The sequence below is a fragment of the Pteronotus mesoamericanus genome, unplaced genomic scaffold, assembly GCF_021234165.1.
Source record: "Pteronotus mesoamericanus isolate MK-2021 breed Mesoamerican mustached bat unplaced genomic scaffold, CSHL_Meso_final contig_94, whole genome shotgun sequence".
Classification (NCBI taxonomy): Eukaryota; Metazoa; Chordata; class Mammalia; order Chiroptera; family Mormoopidae; genus Pteronotus; species Pteronotus mesoamericanus.
In genome coordinates, this window is record NW_026555285.1 from 33,272,174 (window position 1) to 33,294,266 (window position 22,093).

General features: G+C 32.8%; 1 protein-coding gene across 4 annotated transcripts in view; it reads right to left on the reverse strand.

Annotated features, from left to right (window-relative positions):
• RBM26 (RNA binding motif protein 26) overlaps nt 1-22,093 on the reverse strand; it is an 85,982-nt gene that overhangs the window by 13,971 nt on the left and 49,918 nt on the right. For all 4 annotated transcript variants that reach the window (XR_008530245.1, XR_008530244.1, XR_008530243.1 and 1 more), the window contains 6 exons: nt 17,049-17,174; nt 16,632-16,706; nt 14,865-15,032; nt 11,490-11,594; nt 8,208-8,420; nt 6,696-6,782 (listed from right to left, as the gene is read on the reverse strand). Coding sequence is in view for 1 of the 4 variants with exons in the window: in XM_054586465.1 (XP_054442440.1) it covers nt 6,696-6,782; nt 8,208-8,420; nt 11,490-11,594; nt 14,865-15,032; nt 16,632-16,706; nt 17,049-17,174 (774 nt within the window). In the remaining 3 variants the exon portion in view is untranslated. The remainder of the gene's footprint in view (nt 1-6,695; nt 6,783-8,207; nt 8,421-11,489; nt 11,595-14,864; nt 15,033-16,631; nt 16,707-17,048; nt 17,175-22,093) is intronic.

A 22,093-nucleotide genomic window follows, 5' to 3' on the forward strand; every position in this document is an offset into this window, starting at 1 on the left:
TAGTTTAATTGAAAGAATGAGGAAGAGGCACATGAGCAGAAAACTGATTATAGAACAGAGTCCAAAAACATACCCAAATAAACATATAAGACATTTTTATATAATAAGGAAAACTAGCTGTACTCAATGAAATCAAGTAGACTTCCTATTTTACTCCTTACACCAAGTAACTTTCATGTGAATTTTCTTGAAAAGTCAATGTAAAATCTAAAAACAAAAAAAGGGAAAAAGAAAACTACTGAAGGACTAGGGGAAAATGCTTATCATTACAGACTGGTGAGTGCCTTTCAAACTATAGAAAAAAATTAACCAAACAACTCACTATTATTGCATGGCAAAATGCAGCACAAATGAAAATTCATTAAAATGCTTATAACTTATATGCTAATTTCTAGTATATAAAGTGCTCCCACAATTTGTTCAGAAAAACAATCAGTAGAATAGATAACTTACCAAAATGATAGGCAAATGACATAATAACTGAGAGAAATAGAAATAAATAGCACTTAAATGTGAAAACGGCACAATTTCAATTAAGAAAAATGAATTAAAACTGAAATGAGCTGCTGTATTATAAAAATATAACTGTTTGATATGTCACTGTGGCTTACATACTCATGGATTTTTTTTTTAAATAAGAAAATAAGAAAATCAGTAAATCAGTAAATCTACTATAGGTAGTACACACTATGGCAAAAGTGTAGAAAAAAGGCACTCAAAGATATATGGTGACTTTGTTCAGTAAGTTAAAAATATTAATGTTCAGAAAAACACATCTTTGGTGGATAAGCAAGTAAGATACAACCTTGTATGGAGGGCAATTTCATAACTATCTATCAAAAATTTAAATGCACATATCCTTTCACCCCGCAATGATGTTATCAAGAATATATCCTAAATCATATTCACATGTGTACAGATAAATATGCACCGAGTATTTTCGCTGCTGTACAGTAAGAGAATAAAAACAAAGTCTAACAATATAGTCGATTACATTTGGTGCATCCATATAATGAAATACCTATGTAATAATGAAGAAATAAAGCAGCTCTTGATATGAAATTATCTGAGGATAGACTAGTACTGTGTAAAAAGTCAAGGAAAAGAACACTGCACATCCATTATCATTTCTGTAAGGAAAAGATGTATTCTTGTAGATTCAGAAACTCTGTATGAAAATATAAACAACAAAAAAACCCACCTAAAAGTATGTGTAATCTCTGGGCAGGGAGAGAACTAAGGATAAGGATGAGAAGACAATTTACTTCTTACTTCACAACCTTTGGAGTTCTTATGTCATGAACATGTATTGTCTATCTAAAAAATAAACTAATTAATTTTAAAAATAAAATTTAAAGCAGTAAAAAACCTCAAATGTGTAAACCAGCAACCTTTAACACAATGAACATTATCAATAAATTAATGTATGATGTCAAAAGTCAATAATTTTTGAACAGCTGTGCAATCCCTATTTTACTAAAGCATACTCTGAAATAGTAAAGGAATTTTTTTAAAAAAGGTTATAATTCCTCATCTTATTACCATATAAAGCACAACTACAACCATAACAGTAAGTCAGAAAAACTAGGTATCATCTAAAATCTTTCCCAACTTAAATTTTTTACATTCATTAAAATAGTCCCAGTGCCTACAAATACTTTGCAATACGTAAATGCAGTATATACCTAATTAATAAACCAGTAGGAAAAGAATGCAGAAATATTCAACTTTTCTTCTCAGCAATAGCATTACCTGTGGTAAAAGTGGTATTTTTATTTTCACACATACAGAGCACATAACTAATTATGTTGGTGTAAGTAAAATGCTGAGTTTTCAGCACAAAAAAAGGAGATAGAGATATGGAGACCCCTGCAATTACAGTAACTACAGTAAAAACCATATAATCCAGAATTAACTAGTAAGTATTAGTCTGCGTTCTTATTCTGTCTTCCTACCTGTCTATGTGTACATGCGTGTGTGAGCACATGTGTATAAAAAGTTCAGAATTAAATGGAAAATACTAGCTTTGAATTTTCTTTATACACGTGTGTGTGTATATGTGTGAATATACATGCATATGTATATATGTACATGTGTTTATGAATGTATTTTTCCCTCCCAGCTCTGACCACTGGAAAAGATTAGTGACAGTAACATACTCAGTAGCAATGAGCACCCCTAGCACTCAGGCTGTGGTCTCTAAATACCTTTGCTCAGTTAAAAAAGAAAAAAAAAATCAGAGCTCCTTAGAAAAATGGCCAGTTCCCAAGACTGGAAGAGAAAATGAGTAAGATGAACCCAGAACACCTCTTCACACCAAAAGTAAAGATACTATCATAACCCATTAGGGGCCTGTCAAAAGCCTTCATAAACAAACTTTTATACTAGCCACTGACCAAAACTGGGACAATTCATAAATAACTGAGAAAAATAGGTCAATACCCATGAAATGTTTCAATCTATGAGTTCATGACTTGTATGATACCAATCAAGCTATCTTAAAATATGAACCTTATTCTGTATCCTTAAACACAATGAGTAAAAAAAAAAAATTAAGAAAATTAGGAAATATAAATCCTGACTGGATATTTAATAATACCTAGGAAATATCAATCATTTTTAGGTATAATAATAGTCTTGTGTTTTACTTTTTTAAGGCTCTCATATTGAAAGACACACTGAAATGTTTACGGATGAAATGCTATGCCTGAGAACGGCTCCAAAATAAGGACAGGGAGTGCTGCGGTGGGAGTCACAGACAAAATACGATGGGCTGCAAGTGGGTGACCGCTGAAACTTTATGATGAGCATAGGGTGGTTGATTTCAAAATCCTAATTTCTATGCTATGAAATGTAAAGAATAACTTTAAAAACTAAAGCATTTTATTCACCTTGCACTTCATCAAAGTTTGAAGCAAATTAAAAACTAAGGAAAGCAAGCATATGCACAACAGAAAGGAGAAAAAGGCTAAAGATCTGACAAATGATGGAGGAAGAAAAAAGGATAAAAAGTTATGAGGCGGGTTCATTATCTCATGGTTCTGGAAATAATTAACATTTGGAAAAAACGGGGTTAAGCAAAATTAAACTGTTGTGTTTACCTTCTGCCTTTTCAAGTCACTTAGATTGTGAATCTAAATGAAATACACAAAATGCAGCTTTTTACAAACTTATCTAACAAGAGAATCCTTTGTTAGGGAAACTCTTGCAAAACCAGTGTTCTGTAAAAACTGTGGGAAAACTGACCTAAGGTCAGAGGAGTTAAAGCTGCAATCCCATCCTAGGGTACCTTACATTTTTAGTAAACATATGATTAAAACTAATCTATAAAAGAAAGCTAAAACCAAGTTTATTAATGTTTGTAATAACCACAGTATACAATGTTTAGGCAGAAATTACATTAAAGGACCACAAATTTAAAAAAAAAAAAAAAAAGTAAAACCTAATTTTTAGAACTTACAGGGAAAGACCTCTTTCCATTCCTTTAACTCTTGAGTTCAAGCTGCATTGCCACTTTCCAACAAGCTTTAGACTTAGATTTACTAATTCTGGTAGCAGTGCTTATCATATAGCAGTACTTAAAAGTAAATCAGTAAAAACATACAGAGAAAGCTCTGCTATGTACATGATTTGATTTCTCTTGATTGAATCCACTTACACATATTGTTCTTGCTATTCATTTACTATTTATTCAGTCTGCCCCATCAATTACTAGCTATTATTGCACTATTCTCTATGAACCCAATTTTGTATTTCTAACTTCAGGTCTAAAGAATGAGTTTTGAAATCATTTACTCTTTCTTGTCTCTCTTTAGTTTCCAATCATTTCTCTTCTTGGGGGGAAAAAAACCCCACAATAATATTAATTATAGCTATCATTAAGAGGGTTTACTATGTCCCAGGCATTGTTCTAAGTACTTTCTAAGCTGTGAATTAGTGAATCCTCACAGCTACTGGGAGTTGAGGCATGAGTGTTAAAAATATAGTAGTAGAACAAGATTCTCTTTCCTTCTGAAATAAAAAGCCCCCCCCCACATCCCCCCCTTGGGTTTGAGACTGATTTATATGAAATAGGAAATTAACTGTTCCTTTTCTAAAACTGGATCCTTGTATCTTACAAAGGTATAGGAACAATTCAGAGTAGGAAGAATAACATTCTAACCAGTCATGGGAAGAGACTACTTTTTTTGTCTTGTTTGGGTACTTACCTGTCTTTAGTACATGGGGTGGTGATAGGAAAATGGAAAATAAAGCAGTAGGAACCATCTTCTAACTAACAAGAATCAAACCATAATCATCTTAACCTAAAGCTAAAAGTGTTCTGTTTATATTATTATTCCTTAAAATATTCTGATCTTTTTTCTAGGTAAAATTTCTCACTTTTCAGATATATTTGAATGTCTCAACTTATTCCTCTACTTCCACTTTGAAAAATTTTGCATCTATTGATTATAAAAAAAAAAAAATTCATTCATTCATTCATCTACAATGGTTCAGAAAATAAAAATATTTGAAAATAGATATTAGTAAAGGTTGGTAAGTTTCTTGAGAAAGTCTATCCTTTGTCTTGACTTTATATCCTTCTACATTTTGGTGTTAAAATTTATTTTACACAATAGTGATGATAAATGTAATCTTTTTTGTACTGTTTAAGCATTCCTCATTGACAAAATTAAAAAAGTAGCACCCCTATGTCAAACATACTGATTTTTAAATTTCTGAACTTAATGTTTCCTGAGATCCAGAAGTTTAAAAACCACTACTTTAGCCTATATTCTGCCTGTATAAGATAAGCTTCAACTGAATTTTCTATTATCTTCTAAAATAGAATGTTACAAAATTTAAAGAAATGTTATGGCTTAAGGAAATCTTTGTGGTTTAACAGTGTCTATAACTTAATTCTAAATGTTTATCACAGCCTGGTAGTTTTTCCTTTCAGCCTGTTCAGTAAATGCAACTAAAATGGTTATTTATCTTGAAAAGATAATTTTCATTATACCTAACTTAAGCTATTTTTTCACTTATTCAGGGTTAAAGCCTTTCTTATACATTAATCCCTGGTCTTTTGAATTGATTGCTATTCATTTGGAAAATAAATATATTGAGTTAATTTATACATCTGAGGTGAAAAAATTAAGACTCAAGAAAGAAGGTAGATGTCAACAGGTCTTAGCAAGAGCAAAATCTCCAAAAATTACTTAAAAGGCAGAGGTTTGTTTTTCCCCCTCAGTCACATAAGCAAGCAGAAGAAAGTAACACACGTATTTTAAAAGTTGTTATTAAACCCACAAACTTGGTAATGAAGTATTTTAACCATATGTACAATAATAAGTAACTACCATTGTTTTGTAATGTGACTACTTCCTAAAAAATAAAATAGAACTCAGGTACCTATCTAACATTACACTGAAAATTACCACTGGAGCCATCATTTATAGGAAGCTTATTCTTAACATGTACTCAACAATACCTTTAAGGGAAAACTTGATCAAAGACCTACTTTTTCAATATGACATTTACACACAAGTTTATAAGAAAGTTTTAAACTCTCATCAATTATAAATTTTTATTTTCACAAAAGATCTTTAAATAAGAGCCAAAACTAGATTTATAAAAACAGAACTGTAGAATAAGGAATTCCTAGTCTATAAAACTGTCCACTTACCCACCCCACTAACCTAGAAAACTAGGTTATTCCAGGGCTCAGCTGAACACTTTTCTGCGACTTATCAGACCCACTGCCTTTAATTGGTTACAATGTCCCAAGAGGATGTCCTACCAGGTAAGCCCCAGCAATGTACCAGTGTGATGGCAGGAGCTACAAAAAGGATAAATCAGTCTTTAAAACGTTTTCCAAAACTTATATACCCCATAAATCAACTTAAAACATCAGAAAAGCATCCAACTCTTCCATTCACATTAGATTAACTAATTTCTTTGGAACATTTACTGCATTTTTCCAATAACAATAGGATACATATGTTTTTCTACAATCTTAAACAAAGAACACACAAGGCTTAAACAGTTCCTATAAATCCCCTACACCTCATACCTATTTTTCTTTTTTCATCTTTTAAACCCAGAAGAAATACAAGGTTGCATATACTCTGGTCATTCTTTGGGAAGACAATTCAAGATGTACATGGTTTAAGGCAACTATATTAAAAGGACCCTAGAAGCTAGAGCTTTATATTATTCTTAGGAAAAAAGTTGTAGAGGCATAGTTGGGCATATGCTGAGCCAGGGACAGTTCTTTAGGGTATAGCCAATTGGGACTAGGAAACAGGAGGTAGAGGATGGGTAAGAAGGGCAGGCACGAAGATTCCATCTCGGCTTCCACCTTATCCCTCACTACTCAGTCTGACAAAGAAGACTTTGTTTGGGGCCATCTTAGAAAAATAATAGAAAGTGGGGTGACCCTATCTCCTGTAAAAGAAAAAGGAAGCAGATTTCCTGGCGTCTCAAGAATACAACTTGACATTCAACTCTGATTATAAATTCTAATTATTTCATGTTATGCATAGCCTAGCTGCTTTAGACATTCGTTGCGGCCATGAAGTCTACTTCATATGTTCTATCTATTGTCAAAGTGTAGTTATTTTGTAAGTTAAAAAGTTCATTTATATTAAAACTTAAAAGCAAGATTTATAAAACATTTAAATCTGAATCTTCAATAGATTGCTTGTAATACTTACTGCTTCAGCTTCTGCTCTCGTCTTGAATGTAATTACTGCATGAAGTGAAGAGTCATCAATCTGACAATCTTCAATCTCACCATATTGCTTTAAATTAAAAAGAAGTATTTCCTCCAAATAAATATTTTGAAGTAGCCAAAATCCTAATGGTTTTTAAAATACTTAAATACCAATAAATATAATCTAGAATACAAAACAATTCATGGTGATTAACAGAAATTATGATGAATAATTCATTTTAGTACCTGATATTGTAAGATTAGGGGTGGTCCTATCTTCCAAGTACAATTTAAGGAAAAGAATTAAGGAAACTTATACTCAATTTAACTATTCTTTAAATAAAGGAAACAACGATCAAAGACAGCTTCCTTACTGTCTTTCCTTTTATACTCATTATTTTGATCTCAGAATATGCTGAATTCCTTCTAAAGCAGAATATTTAATCCTCAGAATAGTCTGAGGCGGGGAGTTGTGGGGGTGTGTGTGTCATTTACAATTTAAAGATGGGGGTAAAAAAGACTAAGAACTTAAATGATTTCCCCAAAATAATGCAAAGTTAGTTACCAGGTTAAAAGTCTAGGACTTTTGATTCAAAAGTTTAACACTAACCACTCTTTACTACCTCTAGACCACATATGCACTCTGTTAAAGACATTTAAAAGCTAAACATGAAATTGTTTGTGTTAGATTTTTTTTTTACATGGAGGATTTTTCTATGAACAGCAACTTTATCATATAAACTTCTATTTTTTATGTATCATTAGTATTTTCCTTCTTACTCCTAAATAAAATTATAAGTAACAATCTCATTAAATGCGCACACACACTCTCCATCCAGAAAAATTCTGTAGAGTGTAATAAAGACCATTGACTCTAGAATCAGTCAGATCCCTGCTCTGTAAGTTATTAGCTGTGCAAACTTGAGTAAGTTACTAAATCTCTTCATGCTTCATTTTCCTCATCTCTACGCAAAGATACCTACCTCAAAATGTTGTCAAGGTAATTCATAATACAGTGAGTTATATAAGGCACTCAGAAGAATACCTTCCAAAAAGTAAGTGCTCTACAAGTTTTAAGGTATAATTTTTATCCACTGTGACCAGTAGCAGTTTCATTTCTAGGTTGGCTAGACCAATCAAGAATACAGTATTAATAAATAAAATTCCGTCTTAATTTAAAAACTCTGAATGACCATGGCAATGCGTTGAACTTTTCCTTTAAAGTATCAAATAAAACTAAATTATAGGACTTTCCTCTCTAAAGTAGTTTAAATCACTCATTTCACAATACCTAAAGGCCTAATAAGAATTTTAAGATTTTTTCCAGATAACAATTAAACAAAACCCCTTACAGTTTGTTACTTAAATAATAACATTATTATAAATTAATCACCATTTGGTCAGATTAATGGGTTTAAATTACTCATGTCATTTTCATAATTTCCCCTTTAATATATACATTATCCCCCAAAATGATTATCAATATTTGTTTTGTTGTGCAGTAAGAAAGTACCGCAAAATGAGGAAGAAGATCTTCTCTATCACTCTCCGTAAATGCAGAAATCTCCAGTGCCCTGGGACGGTGATCCACCACAGCATGTCCAGGCACACCTCGACCTCGACCTCGACCCCGACCCCGACCCCTGCCTCGGCCATGAGCTGCGCCTCGACTCCTTGAATGAATTCCTCTACCCCGGCCAGTTGAAAGAATCCCTCGCTTTGCAGCCTAGAAGAAAATAGACACACAGGTTAAACATCACAATTACTAAACAAGCCAAGCATTATACTTTGTCAGATAAGTCAAACTTTTATACAATACAACATTATATTCAAATAATGCCCTATAAAAGGATCTCATAATTTAAGTTGGGGTTTTACTTTTTAAAGTGAAAGCAAATTTATATAGCTAATTTAGAAAACAAAATAACATTAATTTTTAAGCAATGTTTTGAAATTATTAAATGTGCTTTCTTCTCTAAGTTCTTACTCTCTAAGACATCAGACATCATCACGAAAAGACCAGCAATTCTTGATTTCCAAATAGTGTTAAGTGTTACTTCTGAAGTCAGTTCAATACATAAATATAAAATACCTACATACACAATAAATGTATTTTCCCATTTGTGATTTTAAAGTAGTGTTTCCCTGTTGACTTCAGTAGGTACTTATCACAAATTCATCACTTTGATCACTTACAGTAACATTACAACCAGTGTTGCATAGTAATTTATATTCTACCACATCACTCTATTATATAAATAGCACACCATTCTTTCATTCCACAAATATTTAATGAATAGTTCCAATGCACAAGTCCTTTACCCTTATGAAACTCAAATCCTAGAGGGGTAAAAAGACATTAAGCAACTAAGTTTATATCATATGATTATATTAATGAAGTGACTCAAAAAATGAAGAACAGAACATTAGAGATCTGCACAGAACACTAAGATCTGCAATAAATAAAACTACCAGAATGAAAGTTTCATGAGGATTTTCTCCCCTGGTTTTATTCTCCACTTTATCCCCAGCACATATAACAGTAGCTGGCAGATTGTAGATACTTAATATTTGTTCAATGAATCAAAGAAAGAACAAAACACAAGCCAAGGCCAGGGTAAGAGGGAGGGGGTTGGTTACAGCATAAACAAAGAGGAACAAAGCAGAACAAAGCTCAAAGGAACATAGTACTTCAAAGCATGAATAAAATCCACTGAAGTTGGACCACATGGAATGGAGAGATGAAGCTAGAAAGCCAGAAAGAGCTAGGTCATGAATAACTTTAAGAACTACACTAAGGATTTTGAATTTTATCCCAAGAGCTATGAAAATCAATTAAAATTAAAACATTTAAAGCAGAAAGGTAGAGTGATGTAATCAAATCAGGGTTCAAAACGTTATTATGGCTAACGTTTTAAGCATAGAGGAGAAGGAAGAAGAGAACAGGCTGAGATACCAGTCAGTAGTTTACTACAGTAACACCGACTAGTGAAGACAGCTGGTCTACAGTGATGGCAATGGAGACAGAGAAGTAAACACACTTAAGATACGTTTGGAAGTAACATGTATAACACTTGGTAATTAATTAGACATAACTAATGATGGAAAAGGAAGAATCAATGAAGACACTCAGATTTTGAGTTTGGGTAATTGTGTGGATAGAGTTTAGGGGCAAAATGAGCACCGTTTTGAACATACTGAGTCTGAGGATGTAAAACATTCAAGTGGAAATATTAAGCAGGCACCATTGCCAAATCTCTGCAAGTATAAATATTTCCATTTTTTCATCTTAAGACAGTAAATCTTAACATTAGCTAAAATAATCTAAAATCCAAATAGACTTCAAAGGACAAGGATTAATGTTAAGAATAGAGCAGCATACACAAAAGGATACTCTAAAGAACAAAGCGCTCCCTAAAAAAGGGAGTCCATGGACAAATAAGTTTGAGCAATACTAAATTTTAAATATGTATTTTTAGACATTTACCAATTAAAAGCCTCTTAAAAGCTCAATAGCCAAAAATGATGTTTAATATAACCTTTCCCAAGTTTATTTGGCCTCGAAGCTTTTTTCACTAATATCTGTTAACAGAAAGATGAAAACTCTGAGAAACATTGCATTACTGCATATACTAACTGCAAGCTAAAGTCTAGCCATTATAAAAGATAAATAATAATAACAAAACATTATTCAGTGTTTGGCTATATCATGATAAAGAACTAAAACTCAAATTAAAATATTAGTAATATTATTATTTATTTACTAAAATAATGAGCCAAAACTTTTAAAAATGATAATTTTTTTTTCATTCCACCAACACAGGCATCAATTCTCCAGAATGAGGAAAACACAATTTCTATATAACATAAAAGAAATCTATCTTTTAGAAAACCTGTTACCTTGGGTAGGACACACAGGTAACCATATCAAGTTTCTAGAGAATGCAAAATGCGCAGCTTAAGGGACACCATTTTATAGCTTCCTATGACTGTTAGATACAATAGAGCCTTATAACAAACACAGTGGCTGCTAAATGTTAAATCTTTAATACCTGGCTGGTTTGTACAATGTCAGAGAAAGATGATCAAGTGGCTAGCAAATTTGGAAAAAAATATAATTCTCAGGTTAAGCAAATATAATCATCTAAAATATTAAACTGGAATATCAAACAATGATAAATATAGACAAGCACCAAATACACTGATGACATTAATTTCCCTGAGCTTATATATAATTCTAATTTTTAAACATCATTGTACTAAATTTTAGAAATTCTCATGTATAGGAATCAATTTCACTTGATTTTTTTGTATAAATAATCATATGTATAAGAAAGTAGTTTATTTTCTTTTATAAATATCCATAGCACCATCTATAGGCAAAACTTAAATAAGCATGTTCTTTGACATAGTTCTGGTGCTAGAGGTCTGAACTTTATAGAACTTAATATGCTTATTTATGCATAGGATATCTGTGAAAGAATACATGAAAAGCCTTCAATAGACTTCGGTCCAAGGAGGACACACAAAAAAACAGAAAAGTAGCAAAATTCACTAGAAATAGAAGGACTTGGGTGCATAGGTAGAACTGCTGCCATCCCTCATTATAGAACAGATTTTATGTATTAGCTCTAAAAAATTTGTTATATTCCCTCTTTCCTATATCAATTCCCAATGTGTATGCCAGAGACTGCCACAGATTTTTTATTAGAACGAGGGGAATGTGTTTTCAAATTAACCACCCTAATTATATCTGCTCCTCCTTAGCATTCTGTGTAACTATGATGAAACATACTTCCAGCTGTAATTCTGTATACTTTCTCCTAAGTTCAGTGACTTCTTCTCCAGCTTGCATCTTCTTATATAAATCCAGCTCTGTGTCAAGCAATTCTTTCTGCATCTAGAAAATAGTAATTAATATTTTAGGTGACAATAATTAATACCCAGCATTTATACAAAAAACTTTCACACATTACCATTTAATCTGTACACTTCTCTATCTCCTGTCACACCGCCCTAGCACAAGCCACCAACCACCCCTAGCCTGCACTACTGTAATCGCTTCTTAACTTGCTCCTACTCCCCTCATTTCCCTGTAACTTATCTCCCATACAGAGGCCAGAGAGTTCTGTGGACTGATATAAAGTGATTTTCAGGAAATAACTGGGAAAGAAAAACAAACACCAAGGTATTAACAAACAATATATAGTATACTTTTATGTACAGAAGAATACATACACGTGCACACACTAAAAAGGGAAGAGTAGGGAACAGTGTCAGGGATCAAAGGGGGCCAGTTATGTACTTGTATACCTTTTCATAGTTTAACTTTTGAATCATGTTGATGTTTTACAAATTCAAAAAATAAAAATAAATCAGTAAGAATGAGGGGGATCCAAAACTGAACAAATACAGAAATATGCTCAACTTTATCAAATTAATAATAAAACCACACAGTAAGAAAAAGTAATCCTACGGCCAAGATGGAGGCATAGGTAGATACACTTTGCCTCCTTGCACAACCAAAAGAAGGACAAGAACAAATTTAAAAACAAAAAATAACCAGAACTACCAGAAAACTGAATGGTATGGAAGTCCAAAAACTAGGGAGTTAAAGAAGAAACATTCACCCAGACGGGTAGGAGGGATGGAGACAGGCAGCAGGGGCAAAGAGGCTGCACGGCAAGGCAGCAGCTGAAGGACCGGGCAGTCTCACATTCGCATGTGGACAAACCGGAGGAACAGCTACAGAGGGAGACAGACCACGCAACCCAGGGTTCCAGTGCGAAAAAAGAAAGCCTCCAAACCTCTGGAGGTAAAATCCTGTGGGGGCTGCAGCGGCAAGAGAAACTCCCAGCCTCACAGGAGAGTCTGTTGGAGAGACCCATGGGGTCCTAGGACATACACAAACCCACCCACCTGGGAATTAGCACCGGAAAGGTTCAATCTGCTTGTAGGTAGCAGGGGAAGTGACTGAAAACCAAGCAAGCAGCACTGTTCCCTCTTGGACCCCTCCCCCACAGGCAGTGTCACAACACAGCGCCCTGGGTGGCCCCACCCTAGCGAATACCTTAGGTTCTGCCCCTCAACCTAACAGGCATGCTGAGACAAAGAAATATGGCCCAAATAGAAGAACAGATCAGAGCCCCCAAAATAGAACTAAGCGATGAGGAGATAGCCAACCTATCACATGCACAGTTCAAAACACTGGTAATCTGGAAGCTCACTTAATTGGTCGAGTATGGTTGCAAAATGGAGGAAAAAGCGAAGGCTATGCAAAGTGAAATAAAGCAAAATATACAGGGAACCAACAGTAAAGGGAAGGAAACTGGAACTCAAATCAACAATTGGGAGCAGAAGGAACAGATAAACATTCAACCAGAACAGAATGAAGAAACAAGATTTCGAAGAAATGAGGAGAGACTTAGGAACCTCTGGGACAACTTTAAACAGTCCAACATCTGAATCATAAGGGTCCGAGGAGAAGAGAAAGAGTAAGAAATTGAAAACTTACTTTAAAAAATAATGAAGGAGAACACCCCCAATCTGGCCAAGGAAATAGACTTCCAGGAGATCCAGGAAGCTCAGAGAGTCTCAAAGAAGTTGGACCCAAGGAAGCACACATCAAGATACATATAATTACATTACCCAAGATTAAAGATAAGGAGAGCACCTTAAAAGCAGCAAGTGAAAGTGAGACAGTTACCTGCAAAGGAGTTCCCATTAAGACTATCAGCTGATTTCTCAAAAGAAACCTTGCAGGCAAGAAGGGGATGACAAGAAGTATTCAAAATCATGAAAGACAAGGGCATATATCCAAGATTACTCTATCCAGCAAAGCTATCATTTAGAATGGAAGGGCAGATAAAGTGCTTCCCAGATAAGGTAAAGTTAAGGGAGTTCATCATCACCAAGCCCTTATAATATGAGATGTTAAAGGGACTTATCTAAGAAAAAGAAGATCAAAACTATGAGCGGTAAATGACAACAAACACAACTACCAACAACTGAACCTACAAAACAAAAACAAAACCAAAAACAAACTAAGTAGACAACTAGAACAGGAACAGAATCACAGAAATGGAGATCAGAGGGGAGAGAGAGGGGGAAGAATGGGGGAAAAGGTACAGGGAATAAGCAGCATAAATAGTAGGTACAAAATAGGCAAGGAGAGGTTAAGAACAGTATAGGAAATGGAGAAGCCAAAGAACTTATATGTACAACCCATGGACATGAACTAAGGAGGGGGGAATGCTGGAGGGAGGGGCTGTGCAGGGTGGAGCAGAATAAAAGGGAGGGAAAAAAAATGGGACAACTGTTAACAGCATAGTCAATAAAATATATATTAAAAAAAATTTTTTTTAAATGTAATCCTAAACCATAGTTCTGATTCTATACCATTTGTGGAATATATTGTGAGGTTATAAAAAACATGCAACTAAATTCTAAATTTTATTTTAGTTAGTTGTTGGAAGTGATATTGTTGTAGCAATTCTGAGACTATTTAATATAATATGTAATTTATTACATATTGTAATATATTCCAAGACTGAGCAAATGAGTACTGTATTGATGTTAGTGGAAGCCAAGCTGTCATTATGGGAAGGGGCAGATAAAATAAGGAATAAGAGAAGGAAAGGGAGAACCCTAGGTGTTGGATTAGAATCCGAAATATCAATAGATAATAAAGATTTTATATATGTACACACACACTACAAATATAACTTTTTTTTTACTTAATCATTTATTATCATCTGAACTTATTTATCATCTAATGAATTTTCCCCCGGTTCAATAAATTCATTCTGTATAGTGCTGTCAGAATGTTTCTTCTCTGTTAATGTTTTATATCACAAGCTCCTAATAAAATAAAGCTCAAACTCCTCAGTCAAGCATTCAAGTACCTATATCATTTTGTCTTCAATCTACCTTTTCAAGATTATCCATATCTATTCTCCTAATTACTGACTTCCATCTGTAATCCACAGGATTTAAAAGATTAGTAGAGTTTGCTTATTTGTGTTTACTTATTAATGAAGGAAGGGGAGAATGGTAGCATACAATTTTGAGCAAAGAGTATTACCTAAAAAACAAACAAACAAACAAAAAACAGAACTTAATGTAGTGTTTTAATGTTTTTTTAAGTAGTAATATGAATAACACAAAATACCTGAGTCTTGGTTTTTATACTTTTTGGAAGACAGCGTCCAGGAGAAGTAGCTTTGACCTCATCTTTCAACTTGGTAATATTTTTTGTCAAAACCTCTAATGTTTTCATTATTTCTGCTTTATCTTCAGACTTCATTGCTTTGTTTTTCTCCAACTTTGAAATTAACATCTGCCAAATTTTTAAAAAGAGAAATGTAAAATACTTATTCCTATTATTAATAATACAAACACAGCAAACTAAATATAAAAATAAGTATCTACTACTTTTAATTTATATACTTATAACAAGGATTACAACCACTAAAATAGATTGGTGATGCTAACTATCTCAATTCAAGCCTTAATCTTGGCTTAGTCCCTAAAAACTATAGTACTACTATTTAGAACATAAGAAATTCAATTCAATCCCTGAAGAGTTGTCAGTCTGGAATAGTATTGATAATTTAATTTCTTTTGTTTTACATTTTTAGTTATTGATTTTTTTAGAGAATGGAGAGAAAGAAACACTCTCTCCCTGATTTGTTATTCCATTTATTTATGCATTCATTCACTGGTTGATTCTTATATGTGCCCTAATTGGGAATCAAACCTGCAACCCTGGCATATAGGGACGACACACTAACTAAATGACTTACCTGCCAGGGCTGGACAATTTCTAATCCATTGTTGATTATTATAAGTATTCCTGCTCCACATGGAGTCTGTAACCCAGAATGAATCACAGGAAAAGTTTTGCTTTCCTTCCATATAAATAAGGTATTAGGAAAATGGGATGTTGAGTTACCTTCTTTGTCACAGGGAAATAGTACCTGGCTAGCCTAGGAATGATATCCCCAACATGAACAGGGAACAAGAAGATAAACAGGGTATTATGGGGTAGATGATACCACACAATATTACAGGTTTTTGAGTCAAGATGGCTTCAGTTTTTGGTGCAAATCATTGCCATTTCTCTTTTCAAGCATATCAAAATTTAAATTATAAAAGACATACATTTTAAACCAAAATGTAAAGTTTCTGTATTTTCAGTATTTTGAAATGTCATTTCCTTTATTTCCAGACTTGATCAAGGACTTATGCTTATGTAGTCATAAACTACAGTAACACTGTAAAAAAGAAATACTGCAAGCTACAAAATTTTTAACTTTTTAACAGTCATTTTAAAAAGATAAAGATACAGTAAATGTATTAAATAATATATTTTATTTAACTAAAGATATTTAAAGTGTTCCAATTCAACAAAAATTGAGGTGTTTTACTTTTTTTCTTCATACGACATAGCTGAAATCTGGTATGTATTTTATACTTAGAGTACATCTCAACTTGGACTAGACACATTTCAAGTAAATAATAGTCAGATGTGGCTCTTAGTTGCTGTATTGGGCAAAACAGGACTAGAGGATCCCAAACCAATTAAAGAAAGGTACATATCTCAATATTGAGGAAAAAAGCTCCATTTCTTTATCTGTTGAACAAAGTATGCTGTGGCTACATGCCTGGATAAATATTCCTTATCTTCATTTCAAATCTGATAACCGTAGTTCCATTTAAACTACTCCAAATCCCTGTCCTCTATTTAATGTGTGCTCTTTATCCCCTATATACTAGCAATTGATAATATACTTAATCATTGATAACATTTCAGTTTTACCATTATCAAGTACAGTAAATATGTTTTTCAGGAATACCTATATAGTATAAGATTAAATTCACTCAACATTGTAGTATTTATAAATATGTTTCACCAAATCTAGCCTTAATATTTTACCTTCTGTGTTTCAATGTGCTTTTCTAAAATTTCTTGTTTCCTTTTCCTTACATCCTGCTGAAGCTTCAGTGCCTCCTAGAGAAAGGGACCAAAAATATCATTAGACTATTTAATGTTTATTTTTCCAATAAACAAAATGACTCAAGAGGTGTTAATTACAGAAGCATGGCAACAAAAATTAAACGCAAAGTTTTCCTAAGTAAGACTTAAATATATGCGCAAGTTAAAAAAATCAGGAGAACCGTTCATTCCAAGGAAAAAAAAATTTAATATTTACTACTACACTGTGGAAAATAAAATTTGAGTGGCAACTGACATACTCCTTTCAGTTTCAGTTTGTTATAGGCATTGTCAAAACACATACATGCAGAAAAGCTTTCCTACATGCAAATTTTGTACAATAAGAATTATACTTACCTGTTTTTTTTTCTGTGCTTCATTATTATCAACTGCAGAGGGGGAAACAAGTAAGGTTTTTTGTGCAGCCTTCAAAGCAGCTGGATTATACACCGTTTTTGTTAGGCCAGTAGATGTAGATAACACCTACCAATACAAATTCAATTTCATAAAAAATGTATCAAGCATCCATGGTTTTCTAACAAAACAATGCTCAAGCACTTCTGTCAAAATTTAGCACACTAAACTAAATGTATTATGTATGTATAATAACTAAATCATTTCTTAATTTGAAAAGAAGGGTATGAATGATGGATAAGCTATGACATAAAAAAATACTTTTTAATTAACATACCTACAAGAAAAGAGCAAAACAAACACAAAAACTTCAAGAAAAAAGTGCTGTCATTACTATATCAATGAGAAAATATAAGTTGATTAATACATTTGCTAGTATTCCTAGTAACTGAAGAAAAGCTGTATCAGAGAGCATGGCACAGGAGAAAACTGGATGACATCGCTCAAACAATTGGCAAATGTCTCTCATGATAATTTGTAATTTACAGTTCAGAAATTAACTTTGTTGCTTCCTTCTCCATTCCTTTGCTAGCATGGCCTTTCTGCTTCAAGTGACCGTATTCCCCTAAAACCAGCTCAGTCTCAGCACAACCACTCAAGACCTCCACAAAGTCATAATCGTTTATTTCTTTTACCCAAGTCCTTCTATAAAAATTTACTCCTATGACTATTAGGATATTTAGTAAATATGACCTGATTTGTTTCTCTCCCTGTCTACATAGTAAGGGCCTTGAAACAAAAACCATGTCTCTCTCTCCTTTGCATTTCTTCCAGTACCTAATCCCTGCTACTAATTAATTATGAGACCCTGCGTAAGTTCAAGTACCATTTTAGGCCTCAGTTTGTTTATCTATAAAATGAGAAAGTTCAACTTGATGATATCTAATGCCCTTAACACATAAGGGTAAGGTTTTTTGGGGCTTCGTTCATTGCTGTATCTTTAGTGCCTAGAACAGTGCCAGGGCACATTGTAAATATTCAGTAAACACTAAATTAAACTGAAATGATGACGGATCTGAGTGGACAACCTCTTCTACACAAGGGTCAAATTAAGAAAAGCACCATATTTTGCTGTGTATAATGCGCACACACATTTTAAGTACAAATTCCCATGTACAACGTGCATCCTTATTTTTCACTCAAATATTTGGGCAAAAAAATACATATATACACAGCAAAACATGGTATATGGCTTACTTTTTAACCTGTCAAAAGCAAAAAGTTTTAAGTTCTATGGGGTGGTTGGTTACTGGTTCTTGGAAAGGAGTCTAGGGATCCCTTCAGGGAGATCTATTCTGAATGCTATAAAAACAAAATATAAGATCATATATACAAAGAATGTAAATTTCTAGAGGAAAAAAACATAGCTTCCAAAGTCTGAAAGGAATTCATGACCAAAAAGAGGCTTTATTAAAAACTATATATAAATAGAAGAGTATCAATGAGGAAAAAGAGCTCTATCTTATAGCCACTAAAATTTAAATATCTGGGTGCCAGAGAAGTAGCAATCTAGACTCTCTACATTGTAATCTTTTATCATGAAATTAGTTTGGGGAGCATCACGAAGTTCAGGCAACTTATCACAATTCCTAGTATTCAAAAATGCTAGCTTCTAAATAAAATAAAATCCCAGGGTACTGTAATTATACTTGTTCCAAACAAACAGCACCACTGATGTTTAAAAATAAAAGTTATTTCTAATATTTGATGTGTATCAAAATTTCACTGCTAATTTTCTGTAATAATGAAAACTAATAGCCAGAATATCACTAACAATTATAAAATGGTTTATTCAGTAAAACACAGACCAAACTAGATTTATTTAGTTTGTAGTCTAATTCCAGTCACCATTCTCTGAAATTCTAGAGAAAAATTTCTTCCATGCTATCTTACCGCACACTACACAATGCCAAAATGTATGATTATATAAAGAATGAGACAATAATTTTAAAGGGAGAAACACAAGATAATCTGCTGGAAACAGAGTTGGAGTGTTTCATAAACTTTTCTTCATGAGAATTCCACAAGTTAAAAAGTTGTAACCAAAAAATATTTGTGCCCTCAAATCAGTTGGGAACAATAAATATCATAAGTCTATTTTCTAGTTTCAAAAAGTATTTTATCATAAACACTACGAGAAAGCCAGAAGTAAAGAAATTACTTCTTTACTTAAACATTTCTCCAATTTCAGCGAGTAGGGAATGTTCCTTTTCAAAGATGTCTTAATAACATCAGATATTAGACTAAAGAGTGGCTTTTCAAAGTGAATAAAAGTATCTGATAAGAATGAGAAGACTCCTTTGTTCCTAGAAACATCCCACTTTGTTTTATCCAGGAACTTCCTTCTGTAAAAATAGAACATCTGCTAACATATTTCACTGAGCTTAAGACATCACTCATTTTCAAAGACATTTTCCATTTATATACCCCACTAAAGAAAAAAAAAAAGGCTGCCAATTACAACCATAAACACCAATGACTAAAATGGAGCCCAATTTCAGAGGTATAAAGTGTGAAAATAGAATGTCTTAAAACAATGAACTATATGGCTGCAAATATTACTATTTGAATCTATTCGATTCCAGAGTTTAGACAGAGTTGATTCCAGAGTAAGAGTTTGGCTAGCAAAAATATCTATATATTCAAAACATGAGGACACAGTTGTAATGAAAGAGAAGAAAATCTGTTAAAAATGAAGCCAGTGGAGGGAAGTAACAAGCCCAAAAAAAAGATGCTATAATTCCTAAGAACACAAAGCACAGACAGTGGACTTTCCGAACTACCACACCTTCTCTATTGTCCAAACAGGTTGCTGTGTATGCTATATTTTTACATTTTGACCTTATGACCTTATTTCATTCATTTATTAATTCCAACTGTTTGCGAATTCTTTTGGATTTTCTAAAATACACAATCATGTCATCTATGAGTAAATACTGTTTCGTTTCTTTCCTTCCAATCTTTATGTCATTTATTTCATTTTCTTGCCTTATTGTACTGCTAAGGCCCTATACTACTGTAAAAAAAGAGACGAGAATGGACATTCTTTCTTGTTCCTGATCTCAGGGGGGAAACAATCAATATTCCATCACTGAGTATATTATCTATAGGGTTTTCCTGCATATATTACTTCGTCAAATTAAGCAAGTTTCTTTCTATTCCTAGTTTTCAGAATTTTTAATGTGATGCTGTTACAAATATTATGTTTTTTTTACTGAGATAATTATATGGGGTTTTCCCCTCCCATCTTCCACTCCAACTTTATTCTGTTAATGGCGTGAATTATACTAATTTCCAAATGTTAAATTGACCTTGCATTTTTGAAATAAACCCTACCTGGCTGGGATGTATTATTTTTTTTCATATTACTGGACTTTTGCTAATAATTTACCTACAATTTTTGTGCGTGTGGTTCATGAAACATTGGCATGTAATTTTCCTTTCTTGTTATATATTTTTCAGGTTTGGTATCAAAGGTATACTGAATTTTTAAGATCAGTTGAAAAATATCATATGCTTTGTTTTTAAAATATACATCACTAATACCTTTTACATTTCAAGACACAGGCCATTTTCTTAACAAGATATGTTATAATCTATAACACCTCCTTGTCTGATTCCTATGTAAAACATTACCAGCCACAACTATTATTAATACACTTAATACAGAGGAAAACAGATTTTTGTCATTGATAAGAATAGAAGAAGACAAAGTATTTTGTAAAAATTACTACAAAAGGTTATTAGAAATAAAGTAATCCAAGTATCACTTTTTAATAAGCAATGCCCAAGTTTGAATCAAATACAAAAGAAACACAGTTACAGTGCTTCATAGCCACACTCACAGTAAAGTTAGCTCTAACAACAGGTTTCTAGAGCTGAAGTGCCTTGTTTAAATGCAATGAAAATAGAGTATCTGAGGAGTTACATGTAGGAAGCTTATTAATATAATTACTGCATGGTCAATTTTTATATTAAGTAAATAATCATCTTTTCAATAAATCTGAATGTTCATTTATGATAGTCTCTTACAGTAACACATACATGTGTTTTCTATAGCAAACAAATTCTAGTGAGAACAACATGATTTAAAGTTAAATTTATAAAATATTTTCAGGGGTTAAGAGTTTTATTTCTTTCAATAGTACTAAATAGCTTAAGAGACACAAAGGGATTAAAGATTGCAGAGAAATATTTTAATGTCAAAGGGAAAATGTGTAGTTAGTAATCAATTTTTGCTACAAATAGTTTGGTTCCCAGAAAATTCTGCATAGTAAGTAATTTTAAAGACCATATTTCTCTGAAGAAAAAATATTCCTGATAGCAATTTTGACTGAGTAATCCAGATATTAAACCTGACAAGGCCAATGTATTTAAATAATCAAAATTAGTTAACAACAGTTATAAAAAAAACTATCATAAATTTCCTTAATCTTCATATTTAAAGTAGAAAAATTACACAAGTACAAATTTAAAAAGCAAAGGTTTACTTAAATGACTGCATTTACCATTAAGGAAGCTGAGAGAGTAAGACTAGTTCAGGATCATACAGAACGTCAGCTACTAAATCAACAGGATTAAGTTTCTCTACAGCATGCAACCTTCCTTCAATTCTACCACTCAATTTCCCTTTTAAAAGTGCCGTGATACAGATGTTAATAAATCAGCATGCAAAAACAAAACAAAACAAAACAAAAACCCCCCCAAAGATGTATTTTTCAGATAACAAGAAAAATAATAAGAAACAATATCCTGTATCATATGTCTGATACACCTAAAAATAATAAATAAGAACAATAAATATTCAAGTGATTAATCAGCTTGCTTCTCAGAATTTAGAGGGGCTTCAAGGAGATAATGTGGACAATGTAAATCTTTTTTAAAAAACGAGCCAGGATGGTATATGCAGCAGATGCCTTAAGTCTTCATAAATCCTTCTACAGTAAACAGAAGCACTCAAACATCATTTGATCACTCTACTCAAATAA